The sequence below is a fragment of the Pituophis catenifer genome, unplaced genomic scaffold (genome assembly GCF_029215685.1).
Source record: "Pituophis catenifer annectens isolate HBS135680 unplaced genomic scaffold, rPitCat1.0.hap2 SCAF_1, whole genome shotgun sequence".
NCBI classification, from domain to species: Eukaryota; Metazoa; Chordata; class Lepidosauria; order Squamata; family Colubridae; genus Pituophis; species Pituophis catenifer.
The window spans coordinates 14,624,323-14,644,859 of NW_027256881.1; the positions used below are offsets into that span (position 1 = coordinate 14,624,323).

The following is a 20,537-nucleotide window of genomic DNA, read 5'->3' on the forward strand; positions in this document are numbered from 1 at the left end:
AGTTCAGGGGTGTCAATTGTGATATGTCATGGGACGATGTGTTGTTGGGTGTTTGACACCCCTGCCTTAGTTGGAAGAAGATAAACTTTGGATGGAACTTATGAATTATGAGTGCATTATGCGACACAATTTTTTGTTTTCTAATAACAAGCTATCTTCTCCGAGTACACCTTACAATGTTCTCTTGGAGCAGCGATGAGCTTTTGGGCTGAATGGATGCAGTCTAGAAAAATAGGCAATGGGCTTTCAGCCCTTATAGCAGAGGTCTTCAAACTTGGCAGCTTTAAGACTTGTGGACTTCAACTCCCAGAATTCTCCAGCCAGCATAGCTTATAGTCACCACTGTTTCATTCATGCCATCATGAAAGCCTACACCAGCATATTTTCTCACTGCTTCTGTAAAAGACTCTCATGATAAATCCATGTAGAAGAAGTTAATCAAAGGGGCAAAAAGCCCATAGAAATGGCCCATGGGCAATAGAGGAAGGGCACACAACTTGAGACATAATGTCTTCAAATGTTTTGGCTACTTTCCCGGAGCACCTTGTTGAAATTTTAATTTTGAATAAGGCAGAAGTGGAAAATTGCAACATTCATGTACTTATATTAAATTGTATTTCATTGTGTTCCACCAAAAGTTTAAATAATGTTCAGTTTTCGTCCCCATTCTGCCTACTTCTTTGTTTTGGCATTGGGCATTCAGCCTTTAGCATGCCAGTCAGTGCAATGAGCCCTGCATCTGAAAAAGTTGCACTGATCTATACTGGTGAGTTCTTCTCTTTTTAAAATTGGGTTGCTCTGAACAACCAAAAGTAGAGCCAGTTCAGAGGCATTGTTCGCACTTTAGCTCAAGCTTTCAAAATGTTCCACCAGATTTACTGTGTAGAAATTCCACATCATTTGGCATTTATTATGAGGCCATCTCAATGTGCCACCCATCTCAATGTGCCACCCATCTCTCACAGGAGTTCAACATGAAATCTTAATGGCCAAGCAATTAAGTGGGAGAAGCTGGTTGCCTGGATAGGCAAAGAGGCCATCACATAAAAGTAAGGTTCAGTTTGCTTGTAGCTCAGGGTAACAGAGTTAATTTGACAAACATTTATGCCCTGATACTGAGCTACAGCCAGCTGATTTACAAACATTTAAACCAAAGATCCTGGATCCTCACTCAGGACATGAAGATAAAATAGGGGCGGGGGCAGATTTAGAAAGAATTTCCAGAAATTATGTTTCCCAACATATTCAAACTTCACTTTTTGAAATGTGGTAATTTACCAAAGTTTTCAAATGTAATATAATTGTTTGCTGGTTGATTATTTACTTATGTATTTGATTTATGGGTTGCCTGAACTCTGGGCTTCTGCTGCCTTGTCAAATTTTGTATTTTATTCATATCTTAGGAGTGTTTCTATCAAATGCTCAGAATATTCAAAAGATGTCAAAGATGCTACATATGGTAATTATAATAGTCACATTAGCAACAATAATACTAGATGGAGATATACATACTGATTTCACACCCTATTTGAGATGCTAAAGTCAGACTCAGATTTTAAAAAAAGGATAGGGGGAAGGGGTGGAAAGGACCAGAGTGGGTGGGTGTATTTTAATCCATTGCCAGCTGGTGCCATACCACCAAGCAACAGCCGCTGTTTATTTGTGTGCACATGTATGTTATCGTACCTTTCTTTCTCAGCAAAGTCATTTTGCAACTTTTGTTCTTTTTCAAGAGCAATGTTCTCTGCTTGATTCTTCAGGGTCTGCTCATATTCCCGAATTTTCTCTTTAAGTGCTTTTATTGTCACCTCTTTTGGGAGGGGGGAAGGGGGGAAAAAAAACCAACAAGAGAAAGAAAATGAGTAATAAGCCACCACACCTGGTAGCGCAGCAGAGTTCTCCCTGCCCTGCAGTACAGCAACAGCAAGAGCAGCAGTAGCATGACTTAAAACTTTAGCTCTTCAACCCTGACACAAAATCAATGGCTATGAGTCCCTTTGGACATTTTTATTCCCTAAATGCTAAATTGAACTTTAAATGTTTAAGGTTTGAGCGGGATCAATGGACTTTGTCAGGAAGCATAGCACACGCTTTTCTAATGCGAGTGCACAGAAAAATGAAATGGCAGCGATACCTTGTAATATTATCAGTAATTGTAAATGGGACTAGATTTTCAACCGTAAGCCGCTACAGTTGTAAGTCGAGGCACCCACTGACCAGACTCAGTTTTATTACATTTTTTTGGTATGTGGTGGTGAAGTGAATCACTGTGGTCATTAAGTGAATGCCACAGTCCTGCAAACCTATTCTTCCAAATGGGCGGGGTTTTTTTTTTTTTTTTTTTTTGTCAGAATGGGTATAAGAATAGTTGATGGGCGCCTCCCTCGGTGCCTTTTCTTTTCTAAGGGAAAATCCACCAGACAGAAGAGCTGATTTTCTTGTTCTGGGGCATCCATTATATTATTTCCTTTATTCTGCCTAGCTTTTATCAGCAACTGAAGAATTCTTTATTTGGACAGGCAGTTACAAATCTACACTGTTCAAACTATTGCTGTTTTTAGCTAAACGTTGCTAATTATTAGGTGTGATGGAAAGGATGTGGAATGTTAAAACACAAACACACATAATTTATTGGGGAGGGGTTACTCCCATGATTTCTGATGTTATAAAGCTACATTCCTTGTGAGAAAAAAAAAACGAATAAGGAAATGCTTTGAAGTAGACTCTCTATTCTTGATATCTGATCGCAGAACTAAAAGTTTAAAATTGTTACTCAACTTTGCAGTTGAACACTCTCAAGCCTGCAGGTACTAAAATAATTTGCCCACTGTCATAATGACCAGAATTGGACACTTTTCAGGCAACTCCAGGCCTACTGTGGGAATGTTTTTTTCCTTGGAATGTGTTTTCTTCTCATCGCTGGTTCAGGATATGGCTTACTGCAAAGGCACATATACTGTACATGTATGCTCATCAGTTCCCCTTCAGCCTCCTCCTCCTCCAACAAAACCTGGAGCAATTTGGGCAGATGAGTGCTTACTCCACGAGATAATGGCCTTTCCATGTACAGCAGACACCTTCAACAGTTTGCCCATCCACGTAAATAAGTAACCTACATTACTTCACTATCTGCATTCTGCCCTAGGGATAAACAAACTGTAACTACAGTGAAGGTTGCAAGAGGTAGCATCACAAGATTATTCTGGAGAGAAAATGGTGCATCACTTAGCTTTTGTTGTGAACAACACATATTTTGTACTTAAGGAAGTTGCTGGAATCATAACGTATAAATTAATGCACTGAGTTCGTCTGAATATTGGCTTCCAGAATGTTTTTTAAAAAAGCAAAAACAAATGATCAGCTGATTTTTTTTTTAAAAAGGTAAAATTTAATTCTGACCATGAAACAGATTTAAATTGAGGCCATACTCTGAATCTAAACTAAATGGGTGCTAAAGCATTACCAAGCTGGAATCTCAACTTCACCCAATAACTAAGCCTGCCCCTATTTTCCTTCCCTCTGACAAACTCCTTTTTAGATGTTGCTTCCTTGTCATGATCCTTGAGAATTTTGGGTTTTAGTTGTTCTTCGCTAAATATTAAACTAATTAAAACTAGTTAGTCTTGGTAGTACAGTGGTCTAAGGCACCCTGTTATTAAGATGGTTATTAAGACCAGCTGCCTGCAATTACTGCAGGTTCGAATCTCGCCAAGGCTCAAGGTTGACTCAGCCTTCCATCCTTTCTAAGGTAGGTAAATTGAGGACCCAGTTGTGGGGGCAATAAGCTGACTTTGTATAAATATACAAAAGAATGAAGGCTATTGCTTAGCGCATTGTAAGCCGCCCTGAGTCTCCGGAGAAGGGCGGCATATAAACAAATAAATAAATAAATAAAAAACTAGTTAACAGAACATTTCAGAACAATATGTTCTTGACATGGAGGAAAGTTTTGGGGCTTGCAACTGATTGGAAAGGGTCTTCCCTGGTACACATCTCAGCTTACCTTGATTCTTCACTTCCGTAAATTCTTTGTTGTATTCCTCAAGGGTTTCCCTAAGTTTCTGGTTCTCAGTTTCAATATCGTGCATGCGCTGGACTTTCAGCTGGAGCTGCTGCCCCAGATCTAGAGCTGAAACAGGATCTAAGGGAGAGAAATGCAAAGTTGGGATTGGTTTCATTGTCCAGGGAAACAAGCTTACTGGTGAAGCTACACTTGTTAAAAGCCAACGGTAAGTGCTTTGGTAAAGGCAAACATGAGGCCAGGCACACGCACACGGAAATGCACACAAATGAAAACACAATGATGTGCATATATTGTCAGACCACATTCCCTCCAGCAAAGCCAATCTTTTGAGATATAGTTACAAACCTTCTATACTTTTTAACAAAAACAGAAAAGCACAAGCTCTCCTAAAACTAGTAGTAATTGACTAAGAACTCTAAATGTTACATTTTTGTAACTGGCTATTTAAGTTCTGCGGTACAGAAGCAGACAAATGGTTTCTCTTCAAACCTCAATTGGCTTGCCTCCAAATTCAGGGATTCTGGGAGCTGCAATTCAGCAATGCCTGGAAGGGCCACAGATGCCTTAGACCAGGGGTGTCAAACTCAAGGCCCGGATCCCTCTTAGATCTGGGCAGCAGGGCCGCTCTGGAAACAGCAAAGGATTGGCCCACGGTGCCTGGCAGCAGTGAAAATGGAGCTCAGGAGGGCCTCAGGCAGCCCTCCCGAGCTCCATTTTCACTAGCAGAGGGTCGCAGGAAGCTGTCGCAGCCGAAAACAGAGCTCGTTTTCGCTGGCAGAGTTCGGTTTCTTGGGCCACCACAGGCACCCCGACACCAGTGATGTCGAGCTAGCCACGCCCACCCTGGCCTCCCAAGTTCAAACACAACCCTGATGTGGCCCTCAATGAAATTGAGTTTGACACTCCTGCCTTAGACCAGTCTTAATGTGTGGTACCCGAACATATTTTGTCTTCTTTTTGTCTTTTGGAAGTTGATAGGACGATTGTTCTTCAACATTCATACTACTCCCAAGCTTCTCTAAGAAATAATGTTTTGGGGTAGAAAGGAAGAACTTTTAAGCTCTACAACGAGAGAGTTTATTTTCAGAGCGTAACAGCCATTTCCAAAATAGCTCTACTTATTTTGGTAGTTTTGTATATTTTGAATGAGATTGAGGCTCTACCTCAACCTCATACAGCCTGCTCCCTTTACATAGAAAGCATACAAAAAAATAGAAGCAGAGCTTTCCAGGCCTAATTTAACCATATATAAACTTAATGAAGCTTACTAAGATTTCTTTGGGGGAAACTCTTCCAATCTAGGCTGCTACCTGGAAAATGACCTATACAACTTCTGAGTTCTCTAATGCCGACGGCAGCTACCGAAGTTGATAAATTTGCCACAGATCAGCTGTCCCCAAATTATGCTCTAACGCAGGGGTGTCAAAGTCGCGGCCCACGGGCCAGATGCGTCATGCGCTGGCCACACCCACCCCCCGGTTTAGCAAAGGGAGAAAAAGTCCCGATACGTCACATGATGATGTGATGCCGCAAGTTTGACACCCCTGCTCTAACATGTAGACATCCCAGATGATGGGCAATGATCAGAATTCTGCTACAGGGAAACTTTCTGGAAACATGAATGGTTGTGAGAAGGCCTTGTGAAATAAGATTTAATAGGCGAATACACTGAGGTAGATGCAAATCGGCCTCTATTTTCCATGCACAGACTGCTGCAAAATACACAGCCATCTATATATGTTGAAGATCTCCACTAGACCCTCAGAAGCAGTACAAGTAGTCCTTGATTTATTCTACGACCCCAACTGAGCTCCGAATTTCTGCTGCTAAGCGAGACTGTTATTAAGCAAGTCTTGCCCCGTTTTTACAACCTTTCTTGCCACAGTTATTAAATGAATCCCTGCAGCTGTTAAGTTAGTAGCACAGCTGTTAAGGGCATCTGGTTTTCCCCATTGACTTTGCTTGTCAGAAGGTTGCAAAAGGTGATCACAGGACCTCGGGACTCTACAACCGTCATAAATACACGCCAGTTGCCAAGCTTCTGAATTCTGATTGAATGACCACGGGGATGTTGCAACGGCCATAAGTGTGTGAAAAATGGTTATGTCACTTTTTTTTCAGCGCCGTTGTAACTTTGAACAGTCACTAAACAAATGGTTGTCAAGTAGAGGACTCCCCGTACATCTAAACAGTCTAACGTGGTGAAGTATCCCTAAAGAAGCTCCACGATGCACCTGCCACATAAAGCTACAGAACATTTAGCAGAGATGCTGAGTTGGTTACGCAACTGCCAATCAAAGCAGGAAAACCCTGGTATCCAAGGAGGTCTCATAAAACAAGACCTGCGTACATTGCTGCAGTTGGGCGCCAGCATCACTTGTGAAATGGCTATGAAGATTTAGTCTCCCACCAAGGAATTTTAAACACACGGATCTTGGTGGATCAACAACAGTACATATTAGGGAGCTCACTTAATTTGCAGCTGCCACAATCATTAATTTTACAGACCACCCTCAGTTGCTGGAAACGCATAATAAGCCCATTGTACCTCTCTTAACACAGTAAATGCAAGCCTGGGCACTTTGTAACATGTCAGTCCAGTGCCAGAGTTTACAGAAGAGCGGCACTGGGTTATGTTGAGGAGAGAAAGGCAGGGTGTGCTGCATTGTGTTACTTTGCTCACCAAGGGCTTCCTACATTATTGCCTCCATCGTGCAAGGCCAAAAGGAAAAAAAAAAAAAGCAGATCTGCTTATTGTTTGTCCTCGTAGCACATGCATAGTTTATAACTACACTGCTTTCTCATTTGTGGTTTTTAGGCTAGGCTTGCAGTCTTTCACCTCCCCTCCTCATTATTAGCACTATTAAAATATTAATCTTACATTAGATTTAATTTTTTAAAGACACAGTTTAACTCGGGGAGAATTTGGAAAGCAATTAAAAAGTGGCAAATTGGGGAGGCAGAGTCTCTAAATTAGAGACTTTCTAGTACCCAGATACTCTAGAGATATGGCTGGTTAAAATAGATCAGCTCGTGTCAAGCTAGCGCAAGCCCAAAATCAGAAACATCTGGAGCAAGGCAGGGAAAGATGTTTTCCAAATCAATGCTCCTATTATCCAAGTTAGAGGCATGAATGCTCTAGGAGAGGGGTGTCAAACTGGTGGCCTGTGGGCCAGATGCGTCATGCGTAGGCCACGCCCACCGCGGAGGGGGAAAACATCATGATATGTCACGTGATGGCAATGTGACACCGCGGATTTGACACCCGTGCTCCAGGAAGTACAGATAAAGAGAGTTGGGTGATATTCAGGGGAAAGGCAGAATCCTGATATTGAGCAAAGGTTTACTCTACTCATGCGAGCTTAGAATCAGCACAATTGGATTGTGATCACACAGATGGAGTCAGAAGCAGGCAGACTTTGATCCTCTTTCAGATCTTAAGCCGTTCCTATGTCTGTTCCGCAGTATCCCAATGTTTATAGTTTAGCATTACAGATGGCCTTCGACTTACAACAGTTTGTTTAGTGACCGCTCAAAGTTACAACAGCACTGAAAAAAAGTGACTTAGGACAGGTTTTTTTACAGTCATGGCTGTTGAAGCATCCCCATGGTCACATGATCAAAATTCAGGTCCTTAGTTACTGACTCATATTTATGATGGTTGCAGTGTCCTGGATCATGGTGCAACCTTTTGACAAGCACAGTCAATGGGGAAGCCAGGTTCACTTAAGAGCCAGGTTATTCAATCGACAACCGTAGTGATTCAGTTAACAACTGTTCAGAAGAAAGGTTGTAAAATGGGGCAAAATTCACTTACCAATTATCTCACTTAGCAACAGAAATGTTGGGCTCATTTGTGGATGTAAGTTGAGAACTACCTGTATTCAGAGCCTTCAGCTTACAGACCATTCAGTACAACCCACACCTAAATTCCATCCACAAATATGTCCACAATGTGCTCTAATGCTGAATTTGGGATGAAATCCAGGAATAGCAGCATAAAGACAGGGAGACGGGGCATGAAGGAATGAGGTCTGTTAGCTTCTTCTACAATCCTTGGTCAGCTGGGCTGAACCGACTGCCCAGCTGCAACTAAATCAAATTATTTAGTAGAGTGAGAAGTTCCAAGAGGTAACTGAGAATTTGCCTTTCAGGAAACCTAAGAATTGCCAAGTACTATCTGCTTGGGCAAGTCAGAATCAAAAATGTGGAGGAGACCGATTCCAACTCTGCTCAGCGCAGAAATCCAAATCAAAGCATCGCCAACAGATGACTATCCGGCCTCTAATTAAACATAGTCAGCTGGGGGGGTGTCTTCATTTTCTTCAATAACTAGTTGCATTGCTGAAATGCTCGTGCTGTTTTTCCATCGGAACCTGTCTCCTGTTAAAAGTTGTGAAGCTATTTCAATGTTAGCTCTTGTACCGTATTTGGGTCTGCTTTTAAATAGTGAAAAGCAAGATAGAAATGCAATTAATTATGCCTCTGTGTGCTCATAATAGTCATCTGATACTTGTTTCTGGCCTGTTTAGATTCAGACAGACTTGTAGTGCTCTACCAGGATGGGATAGGGATAGCAAGCTTAATTCGGTGGGACTCTTTGGCAGCTTCTGATGTAACTGGACAGCCTTTTGTCAGGGATGCTTTAATTCAGATTCCTGAAGTAAGTGGTAGTTTGAACCAGTACGCTCCCATAGAGAGGGCTCCTCAGGGTGCCGTCGGCCAAACAGTGTCGACTGGCGGCCCCCAGGGGGAGAGCCTTCTCTGTGGGGGCACCTACCATCTGGAACGAGCTCCCTCCAGAGATACGGAAGATCCCGGACCTGCGCACGTTTCACCGTGCTCTCAAAACTTTTCTATTTCAGCAAGCTGGCCTGGCCTAACTCCCCTCTTTTAAATTCTTAAATTTTAAATTTTTTAATTCGTGATTTTATAAATTGGGTGTTTTAATCTGTGTTTCGGCCGAAATATTTAATAATTTTAAGGGATTTTTAATATTTGTATTGTCTGTATTTTATCTTGGCTGTTCACCGCCCTGAGTCCTTCGGGAGTAGGGCGGTATAGAAATTTGATTAATAAATAAATAAATAAATAAATAAACCACTTCCCACTCTACATTTCTATATCTTTCCAGGCATTCTGATCTGAGAATGAGAAGCACATTATTTTTGGTGACTCAGCTCCTTTCTAAAAGTTTGTTTCCAGAAATGTGTTGGGAGAATTCTGCTTGTGCCTCAGCCTCCATGCCACTAGGTCAGGGGTGTCAAACTCAAGGCCTGCGGGGCTGCCCTGGGAACAGCACAGGATCGGCCCGCAGTGCCTCTGCCAGCAAAAACAGAGCTCAGGAGGTCCATACGTCGCCCTCCCAAGCTCCGTTTTCGCTGGCAGAGCACTCAGGCCACCAGAGGCACCCCTGGTACGAGTGATGTCGAGCTGGCCACATCCACCCCTGCCCCCCGAGGTCAAACACAACCCTGATGCAGCCCTCAATGAAATCAAGTTTGACACCCCTGCACTAGGTCCTGCAAGGCTCTTATGGTGTTGCTCGTGCATTGATCATCTGCACGAAACGGATTAGGTGAGGCTGTGACATGTTCCCAAACTCAGGAAAGCCTAACCTTAGACTATGTTATCAAGTACAGAGATGATGGTTGAGAGATGATGATTAGGACAAAACTAAAGGGTCAACCCTGTAGCTTTTAAAAACATGGTTTACTTCTTTGCTGAAGTAATATAAGAAAGAGGATTTGCCTCTCATTTGTATTGTAGCTATGCATCCCTGCATGAAAGCAATACTCCAATCTTGAGAAAACAATAGTACTGCTGGTGGGTTCTCAGAGCAATGTAAGCCTGTGAATGGCAAAACGAACCAGGACCTTTGAAACACCTTAACTGCTCACAAATACCATGTTTCTTCAAAAATAGGACCGAGTCTTATTTTCTTTTGACCCCCCCAAAAAACGGCTAGGCCTTCATTTCAAGGGGTGTTGTATTTCTCCCCCATGCGCCTCACCTGGCCACCAGGCCACTTCTTTTGTGGCCGAAAGGAGTGACCCATGCACCCCGCCTGGCCACCGGACCACTTCTTTCACGGCTGAAAAGAGCGAGTGACACGACCCATGTGCCTCGTCTGGCTGCTTCTTTTGCAGCCAAAAAGGGCGAGCAAGGCAACCTACGTGCCTCGCACGCCCTTGCCTACCTATAATGGTCACTCCAGCTACCGGTAGCCGTCCACCCAAAAAAGCCTGCCGTCATCCACTCCAGCAAGCCTGGCCACGCATGCGCTTAAATAGGGCCAAATTTTGGGGGTAGGGCTTAATTTTAACGCATGCACATAAAACAGTGCTGGGCCTTCTTTTTGGGGTGGGTCGTGTTTTAGGAGAAACATGGTAGGTAATGGTTCAAAATTTTAGATCACAATCAGTTTTCTCACCTTTAAAGTATTACAACTGTAATACTTTTTATCAATGGATGGTTGATCAATCTATGGAAGGAGGGATTAATATGATCAAGATGCCTGTTCTTGAAATATCCTCAAAATCATCACCTCAAGTGGGCCACTGCATTGCCCTACCTGATGTATAAGCACATCAACCCGTTAGTAACCCATGCAAACGTCCATGATTTTTGATAAAACATGTTCTAAAAGGTATTCCAAAATATAGATATTGTCCAGAACATGTGCTTATTTCTTAAGGCATCCTGGAAGAACAGTTTTGAGAATGCCAAGGAGTTAATTACATCTCTTCATATCACTCATTTAAATTTATGGTTGCCATTTATGTACAGTGAAGCATTTCCAAACCAAAACTGAATACCAGGGAGAGACACAGAGCTTGCATTTAATTCAATTATGATTGAGCAAAGAAATAGAGCAGATATAGGAACTAAGACGCTGTATCGAAGATGCACATGTACTGTATGCCTGATGCAGATCCAGTATATTCATTTGAAAGGTTCACACAGTATATAAATCAGCAGGGCTTTCCTAGTCTACAATTAACCAGGAATTTCTATCAACCACCAGCTCCCTCCCTCCCTTCCTTCCAACAACTACATTATAAAATGAATAATGACTAAACCTTTAGTCAATAAATTTTCAAATCCCTGGAAAGCATTATATCGTAAGTAAAAATGTTGGCACTCTCATAATTATTCATCAGGATATGTATATTTAATTTAGCTCTATTAAAGGTTAATGTCAAAGAAGCAAAACAGTCACAGAATAAAGTATGAGCAGAATGTTAAAGCCATCTCCTCGTATTAAACTCCAAACTTTGCTTAAGCTGAGATGAATGATTAAAATGTCAGCAGCTTTGAATATTGTTTTGGGATATGTTAAAGAGGCTGTGCTGAACCAGACTTCTCCACTTTAATTTGTACAGTTTCTCTTAAAGAAAACTTAATTAAGTACAGTTATAATGACTATGGTATGATTTCATTTCCATGCTAGCCTGATGATTCTGATGCTTCAAGACTCAAAAGGGAAGAAATATTGAAAGAGAGATATGGGGCTTTCTAAAATTATGTATAAAAAAGGGTTTTTGATGTGCAGTTATATAAGCATTGCTGTGCTAATTGAGTAAATGTGCAAACAACTCAAGTTAGAATAATGAGTTTTCTTACATCTATAACATTGGAACTTAAATGTACCAATGGCTCATAGAGAATGTTCTAAAGATATAAACCATTATAAAAATGTATAAATTACAACCTTTAAAAGTTGCTCTGCAGCAATTACTTAAAAACCAAAGGCTTTTCCTATTAACATTTATATATGCCAGAAGGGAGGAATTGAGAGAGAAAAGGAACATCCCATTTTTTCTCAGGGATAAAGGTAAAGGTAAAGGTTCCCTTTGCACATATATGCTAGTCATTCCTGACTCTAGGGGGTGGTGCTTGTCTCCATTTCAAAGCCGAAGAGCCAACGCTGTCCGAAGACGTCTCCGTGGTCATGTGGCCGGCATGCCTAACACCAAAGGCGCATGGAACGCTGTTACATTCCCACCAAAGGTGGTCCCTATTTTTCTACTTGCATTTTTTACATGTTTTCGAATTGCTAGGTTGGCAGAAGCTGGGACAAATAACGGGAGCTCATCATGTTACACGGCACTAGGGATTCGAACCGCTGAACTGCCGACCTTTCGATCAACAAGCTCAGCGTCTTAGCCACTGAGCCACCGCGCCCCTTTTTTCTCAGGGATACTACACATAAAAAATCCCTCAAGGTTTTTTTTTTTTTTTTTGTGTGTAGTATTCTCAGGGATACTACACGTTAAAAAAAACTTGGGGGATTAAACTTGTAATATAAATGCTATTGTGAAGAACACGGTTTTGATACTGGCACAAGATACTGCCTCCCTCCAATAGTCCTTCCTTGTCCTAAACAATTGGGCACAGTGGGCACGCTTCAGCTCCCTTTCATTAAACATTTCTTCTTTTGAAATCCAGGAAGGGTGTCTTTTTGTCCTAGTGCCTGCTTTCCGGAACAGCTTCCTTCCAGAGATTCTTACAACTCCTATCTTGAGGATGGCCAAGAAATATTTGAAAACCTGGCTATTCTCTCAGGCTTTGACTTAGGATACACATTGAGCCCTTAAAAGTTCTTATTTGTTTATGGCATGGTCTTCTCCAAATGCATTTTTTTCTTCTTATTGCTTTATTGGTTCACTACCATTGTGAGCTGCCCAGAGTGTTATGCATTTGTGAAATCTCAAAATTTAACACACAACTTCAACAACAATAAGAATAGTAATAATTCCTAATTATTCCACTTTCAATGTGATGGAGGATGCGAGAGTGAATACCAAGCTGAATTACAAATTGGAGAGATCTACATAATTTATTATATTTCACATGTTAACAAAATGTATTAATATTTTAATTATTTATTTTAATTGTATATGTATAGGCATATTTTTATGACTGTAAGCCACCCAGAGTTACCATAGGGTAAGGTAAGTCAATACATTTTATAAATGAATGGATGGATGGATGGATGGATGGATGGATGGATGAATATGCAAGTACTAACCTCAAGTACTAGTAGTCCTGAATTTACAATTGGTCACTTAGCGACCATTCAAAATTACAATGGTACCTTATAACCCTGATTCTAGGCTCTGAGAGCTGCCTCCCTCCAATCACACTATGAGAACTCAGATATTGGCCCAAATTTACTTTGCAGCATCCCACAGTCACATAACTACTATTTACAACATTTTTGTCCAGAAAGTAGCATTTACTTCTCGTTTCCGGCAAAAAAAGCCAGCCCACTGCAGAAAATGGATTCATTTATTGACCGCAGCATTTGCTTAATGGTCACAACAAAAAAGTAGTAAAATTGGGTCAGTTATGTGGGTGATGGACGTATGACCATAACATGTTAGACTTAGAATAACTTTATGGTCACTTTGAATGAACACTAATCAGCATATATTAAAATGAAATTTCATTGCACACAGGTCTTTCCATCTGATGGAAATTCTACACTTCATTACAGTCATAAGTCTGCTGTGGTGGCACAATGGCTAGAACAGCAGTGCATGTCAGATGACTCAACCCAAGTTTTAATAGATGCTTAGTCGGGACATATTTTTTGGGGGTTTGAGAGTTCCTAAGTTACTTGCTCATATTGTGTTCAGGCTCCAAGTAAGAGCAATGTGTTTTAATACAGGTAGTCTCAGGACTGAGACTTATACTGATTCACAGTGCTTTTACAGGCCTCTGTAAGAGGTTTACAGAGTCAGCATACTGCCCTCAACAATCTGGGTCCTCATTTTACCACTTCGGAAGAATGGAAGGCTGAGTCAACCTTGAGCCAGTCAGGATCGAACTCCTGACAGTGGGCAGAGTTAGCTGGCAATAATGCATTCTCATGGAGATGATCAAACCAAGAGCATTTTTTTGGGGGGGGGATGACTTTTAGACAAACTGGGAAAATCCTTGACTATATAAAATTAGCATATCAGAGAAAAGCCTATTTTCTATGTGCAGGGTGTTTTTCACCTGTTTTCCCCAGATGCGGAAGTGCCTTTTGCCACATTAACTAACATTTGCCACCCAGAAAGAGCATTACCATCTTACTGAAAACAAATCCTGGAGGGACTGTCATACATATTAAACAGACTTTTTGGGTGGGTGCCTCAAAGATGGGGCATCCTGATCTAGTCCCAAAATTCTATCTATGCTGTTGAATGAGTTCCTTTAATTTATTCTGAACACTTTGGCACCAAATCTGGTACAGTTAATCAGGGTTCTTATGTTTAATTTTAACAAGCCAAAAGTTCCAGTAAGCACAATTAGCTCAATCACTTTGCCAAAGGCTGAGCCTCCTGAAAACATCTCTTCAGCTTGGGCTTTAGAATATAGCAGTCCTGAAGTTAAGCACCAAGGTACGTAAAAGCAGATCCCCTTTCTGTGCCTGGAAATTGGAGGTTTTGGTATCCCAGAGGATGGATAAATTGGTACCCTCAGCCAGCATCGTAAGAGAAATAATTGGAACAGAACCAATCTTAAAACTATGTACAAAAACAGCAAGTTAAGTGGTTTGCTCACCTGGAGAGAATGTCTTGGGATTCTGTACCGTATACAAAAAGAGGAGAAGGCCAAAGAACACGAGGTAGACCCAGAAGAAGATGGAGAGACAATATCAAAGACACACTACAACAGCATCAAATAACAATGGTGGAGGCTGTCAGAAATACAACAACCAGAACTTTCTATCTTCCTTGACAGAGGAAGAGGAAGAAGAGGATGATGAAGAAGAGGCATCTTACAGTCCACATATCTTCAAGTTGCCATGTTTGAAAACACTGTTCCAGTAAAAGCATGCATGGATGCCCAAAACAGACGATTACTCTCCAGAAAGCAGTTCCATTTCCAAATGCTGCTGGCTGAACAGATAACAAGGAGGCCAATAAGTCAGAAAGGAGATATTCCCTGAACTTTCCTGTCAGTTTTTATATTTGTTTTAATTGTTTGTTTTGTTATATCGTGCCCAGAATTACGTTGGAAGAGATGGGCAATTTATTAAATACCGTAAATAAAAGTGGTTTTATAACCCTTGCTGAGTTTTACAATTGTACATGAGGGTTTTTTAGCCATATTTTTTTTTGTTGAAATGTATCATCTTCATAAACTGCCGTGAACTCTGCGAGGAAACACAGGTCATCACTCCCCCATCCCCAAATTAAAATATGAGATTCACCATTTTATGTTACTTAGCATAGGGCTAAGTAATGATTTTAATCTAAGAACACAAACCAGCATGCAAAAAAGTTTACAAAACTGTCAAAAGCTGGTTTGGGCCTTCTTCTGTACTCATGGAACGTGCCCAAAATTAGCCTTTCCCTGGCCTGGAATCTTTCAGCTGTACTAGAGACGCAGCTCCCAGAATGTCTCTAGAGTTGGGTTCCTGGGAATTCTGGAAGCAGCCGCCGTACATCCGGAGGGCACTAGACTAGACTGGAGAAGGGTGTAACATATATCAATACTGTAAACTGTTTAAAAAGAAAACAGAGCTTAGCTCTCTGCTGCTCCTTCCCTTGCCTGTGCTGTTAGGTGAAGTATTCAATGTGCCCCTGGTGAGTCTTGCTTCCTCAATGACGTCACACGCCCACGTGGACTCTTTTGCACTGGGGCACTTTAGGCGAATGTAATCATATGATTACATAATTAACCCAGCTGTCTCATTAAGAAAATCAACTGAAATTCAGGGCATAATTAGTCATACAGCAATTAACATGCTGATGAGCAAAAATGATGACAATCCCTCAGGATGGGGAGGATGCTGGGACCACCCATGTCATTGCCAAAAAAAAAAAAAGAGAGAGAGAGAGAGAGAGAGAGAGAAATCCTATTTCAGCAGTAAAAAGAGATCTGGGTAAAAAACATTTGCTCACTTAATCTAACAGGAGGAAGAAAAGCCCAAGCAGGCATCGTCCACACAGTAATAAGATGCCCCTCCCAGTTAGGTTGCTGTTCAAAAAAACAGTTAAAACATGCTGAGGCGACTGAGAGACCAATTCTGAATCCAAAACTCCAGTCCACATTTTCCAGCTGACCCAACAGTATTCAAAAGCAAGAATGAGCTGCACACAATGGTGATATATTTGGGGGGGGGGGAAGAGGTGGCAAAAAGTAGAACCAATTTGTGTGTGTGTGTGTGTGTGTGTGTGTGTGTGTGTGTGTGTGTGTGTGAGGGAGGAAGGAAGGAAGGAAGGAAGGAAGGAAGGAAGGAAGGAAGGAAGGAAGGAAGGAAGGAAGGAAGGAAGGAAGGAAGGAAGGAAGGTCAATTCCAGAAAGGGAGAGAAGGGGATACCTAAGTACAGCACTTATTGGAACAGTAGAAATAAGCAGGTCTTGGCTGAAGGAGCTGGTTTGTGGCAAGAAGAACCTGTTTCTTTTCAGTGAAATGCTCTAACCCAGGGGTGTCAAACTCGTGTTGTCATATGACGTATCGAGACTTTTTTCCCCTTCGTTAAACCGGAGGGTGGGTGTGGCCAGCATGTGACGCATCCGGCCCGCGGGCCACGAGTTTGACACCCCTGCTCTAATCCTTATTTATTTATTTGTTTGTTTCAATTTATATACCGCACTTCTCCAATAGGACTCAGGGCGGTGAACAGCCGAAATAAAAACAGAACATACAAAATTTAAAAACAGTTTAAAATGATTAAATATTTTTGGCCGCGATTTAAAACAAACCCAATTTAAAATCAATTAAAATTTAACCCAAAACTGTGGGATCAAGCCAGCCCGGTTATGCTCGGTTAGAGCATTCGCCACTCTGCCCAGCCTTGCCTCCTCTCATTGCTAATAGCCCTGTAGGTGTTTTTCTGCAAGCAGAGTAGAAATCTTCCTATCATCAGTAATCCAAACCTGGTCAAGACAGGGAGGGAAACATGAGGATTGCTACACACAAAATGTAGGCTGTATTACCCACAGGCCCCTAGATATGGGTGAGCAGTCATATAATTGAAGGCCTTTCCATTCTAAATAAGGACCTGCAGGCAGACCGGTAAGCGTGTCACAGAGAAGGATTTCATTGTCTGATCCACCCATTACTTTATGGAGAATAATACGCTCTCCTTTCAATGTTCGAAATTGCACCATCGATATACAGCTGTGCTGTCTCATTTCTGATTTCTGAAAACATGGCTCAGGTCTTCTAACGGGAAGGAGACAGGAATCAATCATGGTGGAAAATGCTTGAGTAAAGCCAGAAACGTCTATAACTATGTAAAGAATTAGGGGCGGGGGGGGGGGGGGGCGAAAGCCCTACTAAGCAGGTATATACAAAAGTATGAGGCTATTGCTTAACGCATTGTAAGCCGCCCTGAGTCTCCAGAGAAGGCGGCATATAAATCAAACCAATAAATAAATAAATAAATTCCAATGGCTCAAACAATTATTCAGAATTATGTCCTGCTGCCCTCCTCACTGATTACCTGCCCTGTAAACCCCCATCACTTCCCTCTCTTTCCCTGGGAACTGAGGAAGTCTAAGTTCAGAGAAACAGACCAAGTGCAGGAGTATCTTATCCATATTGTTCTGAAATCCAAAGCTGCGGGGGAGAGGTAGGTGGGTCAGAATGATAGAGTAAGCAGCCAATTTTAAGGTGTCTTTTTCTTTTTTCCTGTTTGCATATAATGGTGCAGCATTCCCTAAACTGCAAAGGAAAACATACTTGATTGTCTTCATTTCAGTACAGCAACAGCTGGAGTGCAGCAGGTGAGAGCATTCCAAGAACTTTCCTAGAAGGCTACACCATTTTATTGCCTTGGGCTGGGACAGCATCTCCCCCCCCCCCCCCCCGCCAAATTGGCTGATTGGATATTTTGGCATTCCAAGCACACTACTTGCTTTCTGGACTCTAGCGAGTAGCCTGTGTAGCCAATGGAGTGAACTGGAAAGAAAAGGACTGGAGTTAGCTCAGCAGAACCAGAAACTTGTTTAAAATTTATTTATTTCCTATGGATTTTCATTAAAGCGGAGCTGTTTTATCTGGGTTTGTTTAAAAAAATAAAAACAACTTCCCTCCCGTTTGTACAGAATCCTTGCAAATTCCAGTATCTACACATAAACTGTGGATCTGCAAATACCGCTATGCCAACCCACGACCAACGGAACTGTATTATTTTCGCCTACCTGCAACGCATGCGAGATGCACACGGCTCTAATACAACAAGGCTGGCAATCTCTATTTATCTTGCTAAATTCCAATTTGCCAAATGGTAACTCATTCATCTCCTGGGGTTGGAAGGGGGGGGGGGGTGCGGGGAGGTGGGGGGGGGGGGGCAATGTCGAATGGTAAAACAAAAGGACTTCATTACAGGCCCCTGTAACACTGACAACAGTCAGACAGACCGTTATGAAACATGAGCAGAACCACACAGGCAATTAATATTTCATACAGCTGGTAATGGCTTCCGAAGGGCTGGCTCTAAAAATAATTCATTCTCTGCGCTTCAAATCCTTTCAGAGAGGTTGTATCTGCTTTTCCCAAAATCAGGTCTTCAAGCAAAAGTGTCTCAGCGCCTGCTTTCTTTTGAGAAATCTCTCTCCCCACACACGAACTTAAGGAGGGGCGTGAGTGAGGCTGGGGAAGGAAGAGCTGGGGAAAAGAGTATCCCGAAGTGAGTCCTTTCAAATGCACAAATCAGCAGCACTGAGAGGCATCAAGGAGATCTTAAATGACCCTTTATTCTGCCCTTGGGAATTCTCAACAATATCCGTAACTATGACACACGTGTGCACATGCACACATACAGGGAGGGAGGGGGAGGGAGAAAGAGAGAGAGACAGAGAGAGAAGAAAGCAAAGGAATGCTTTACCAAGGCATTCCCAGAGATGATGCAGAGCAGAAGATAGAATTAGACCTGGGACACCAGTTTTGGCCAACTGACAATTGTTCTGCTTCATTTATTTTACACAACCATCATGAGGAACGGAGAGGCAGGCATAGAAATTCGTAAACACTTTCATAATAAGCTCTTATGCATCCTTCCACAAATAAAAATGCACCACAGACCAGGCAGCCTAATTATACTCCGGCTTCTGAATATTCAAATGCATCCTGATGTAATTGATACATTAATTATTTCCCAGAAAATTAATGAATCCACCTTGCCCGGAGAGTTTATTTTTGTGTGTGTGTGTGTGTGTGTGAACAAGGTGCGTTTTCACCTGCTTGGCAATGCCAGATTAGAAGATTATTCATGATGGAGGAACTGCCAAATTCAAAATCTCTGCCAGGCTCATGGAGGTGAAGAATCAGAAGATGTTCTGGGCATTCTGTGCTGGCAGGCTTGGAGATTAAATGTTATATAACCCATAATAAATGCAATGCCAAACTCTAAGTTGGTATAATTTCCCCCTGAATTCCATGGGGAGGTTTCAGATCCTCTATCTTTTTTGACCTTACCCCCACCAGAGTATTGATAATAAAGGTGAAGTGCAATTGCTTATTGCTTAAAGCATTGTAAGCCGCCCTGAATCTCCGGAGAAGGGCAGCATATAAATCAAATTTAAAAAAAAAAAGTGTTAAGTGTTTTTCCGAGATGTCTCTCTCCCCCCCACCCCGTCCTCCCCAGGTCCCCCCCCCGCCCCGGTTCAATCGGGTTTAATTCCTTGGTAGTACAGTGGTCTAAGGCACCCTGTTATTAAGCTGGTTATTAAGACCATCTGCCTGCAATTACTGCAGGTTCGAATCTCGCCAAGGCTCAAGGTTGACTCAGCCTTCCATCCTTTCTAAGGTAGGTAAATTGAGGACCCAGTTGTGGGGGCAATAAGCTGACTTTGTATAAAATATACAAAAGGATGAAGGCTATTGCTGAGCACATTGTAAGCCACCCTGAGTCTCCGGAGAAGGGCGGCATATAAATCAAAATTAAAAAAAAAAAATATTTCTCAGAGACTGCCTGGACAAGTCCCTGCAGGGTTTTTTGCAACCTTTTTCAGAGGCTGGTTTGCCATTGCCACCTTCTAGGCCTGAGAGAAAGTGACTGGCCCAAGAACACCCAGCTGGCTAAGATGGCACGAGTGATTTATAGCCTTAGGCCTTAACCACTACATCAAACTGTCTCTACAGAACAGAATAACAGAGTTGGAAGGGACCTTGTAGGTCATCTAGTCCAGTGGTGAAATCTAAAATTTGTTACTACTGGTTCTGTGGGGGTGGCTTGGTGTGTGTGTGTGTGTGTGTGGGGGGGGGTAATGTGACTGGGTGGGCGTGGCCATTTTTTTTTTTAACTTTTAAAACCATTTTTTCTACAACCTCTTCGGGGAAGAGGTTGTAAAAAAATGCTTTCAAAAGGCTCTGACGATCCCAGCTGAATTGCCTGATCGGCAGAGACTTTTTTTTCTTTTAAATGCCTCTGATGATCAGGCAACTCAGCTTGGATCGTCAGAGGCATTTAAAAGAAGAAAACCCTTTTTTTTTCTTTTAAATGCCTCAGATGATCCAAGCTGAGTTGCCTGATCATTAGAAACATTTAAAAGAAAAAAAGTC

General features: G+C 42.0%; 1 protein-coding gene across 2 annotated transcripts in view; it reads right to left on the bottom strand.

Annotated features, from left to right (window-relative positions):
- Nucleotides 1–20,537, bottom strand: part of CUX1 (cut like homeobox 1) — a 363,893-nt gene that overhangs the window by 170,888 nt on the left and 172,468 nt on the right. For both annotated transcript variants that reach the window (XM_070932086.1, XM_070932084.1), the window contains exons 5-6: nt 4,004–4,141; nt 1,687–1,810 (exon numbers count right to left, since the gene is read on the bottom strand). In XM_070932086.1, the coding sequence (XP_070788187.1) occupies nt 1,687–1,810; nt 4,004–4,141 (262 nt within the window). The remainder of the gene's footprint in view (nt 1–1,686; nt 1,811–4,003; nt 4,142–20,537) is intronic.